The sequence below is a fragment of the Ceratina calcarata genome, unplaced genomic scaffold (assembly GCF_001652005.2).
Source record: "Ceratina calcarata isolate Rehan_Ccalc_2016 unplaced genomic scaffold, ASM165200v1 scaffold530.2, whole genome shotgun sequence".
Classification (NCBI taxonomy): Eukaryota; Metazoa; Arthropoda; class Insecta; order Hymenoptera; family Apidae; genus Ceratina; species Ceratina calcarata.
Window position 1 is genome coordinate 1,417 of NW_017176454.1, and position 1,381 is coordinate 2,797.

Here is a 1,381-nt window from a genome sequence, read left to right on the forward strand (position 1 = left end):
ACTCGCTGAATTTACATAACAGAGAAATCAAATTAAATTAGGAACAATTACTAATAATTTTATTTGTTAAAAATGCATTGTAATTCAGTACGAATGAAGAACGTAAATTGTCTTGTAAGCAAAGTGTATCGTAATCACGCGGAGAGATTACAATCAATCATTTATCGGGAATTAATCGTTTTACACTTGAACTGATTCGTTGAGCGAAAAATAAATCGCCATTAATGATGATGATGACAAAATGTCAATGATGTTTTTACTGTGTTATCATTAGGTAATTTCAGCTTTTTTCATATCATAATACAAATAGTATATACAATAGATTTCCTTAAACAGATGCGTCATTCTAATCGTTTATGTTACACTCGTTGGCTAAAATTATAGAATGATTAAAACTATTTCCGTAGTTCCCAATTATGAAAAATTGTCATCATAGTTCTTCGTACTTCTGTTTGTATCATTAATAGTCTCATTCATTTCATAGTGCTAATGTCGTTGTTGTGCCATTTGAATAGTTTGGTATTGGGTGATTAGTCCATCGTGGAAGTGTTTGAACGTATTTATAAAATGCGGTTCCCGGGCAGAGAGTACTTCTAGCTTGTCGATGGCCCAAAATGTGATAATCCCCGCGTATTTTTCGAAGCTTCACACCGTATTTAATCAAATCGTTCAGTGTCTTTAAAGCTTTCTCGTTAGGAACGAAATCTGTAAAAATATATGAATGTGTATGATGTATATGAATGAATGTACATGATATAATAATTGAAATTAATAATCGTAATATATATAATTTCTCTAACTCAATGGCTTCTCAAATTTTTATATTTACTTAGCAAATCTCATTTAAAATGTTTAAAAAGTTATTCCGTTTTAAAAGGTGTCGGGATATTTTTGTGATCCACAATGATTTTCACAATGAGTACGTTCACTCACACTTTTAAAATTGATTGAACTATAAAACACTTACTACTAAAATCACCAATAATACATATTCCAATGCTCTGAGTGTTATAACCAGGTGCATGTGCTCCGACATAATCCCAGCCTCGACCCTCGTAAACGTTTCCGTCCTCGCCAATAACAAAACTATATCCGATATCGAACCAGTGTCGATCGTCGATATGGAAATTTTGATATTGCCTTACGATGGCGGAACACGTTTTTTCATCGTAACAATATTTAGGCTCTCCTCCGTGATGAATTACCACGTAAGGTGTTGGCGTTACTTCCAGCAGTTCTCGTTCTACTGGTTGCCTAGCATGCCAGTTTTGTCTACTGATGATGTTTGGAACTACTGCGCATAATTAAAATTTTACTATTCAGATTTCTATAAATAGAACTAACATAAACAGCTGAGAACAAACGCACTCTTGGGCAGAAT

The 1,381-nt window shown here is 33.4% G+C and overlaps 1 protein-coding gene across 1 annotated transcript in view; it reads right to left on the minus strand.

The window, feature by feature from the left end:
• Window positions 1-6: 6 nt before the first annotated feature.
• LOC108628637 (peptidoglycan-recognition protein SB1) overlaps window positions 7-1,381 on the minus strand; it is a 1,974-nt gene continuing 599 nt past the window's right edge. Inside the window, exons 2-3 of the mRNA XM_018030708.1 lie at window positions 968-1,294; window positions 7-705 (exon numbers count right to left, since the gene is read on the minus strand). Of these exons, the coding sequence (XP_017886197.1) occupies window positions 479-705; window positions 968-1,294 (554 nt within the window). The 3' untranslated portion in view covers window positions 7-478. The remainder of the gene's footprint in view (window positions 706-967; window positions 1,295-1,381) is intronic.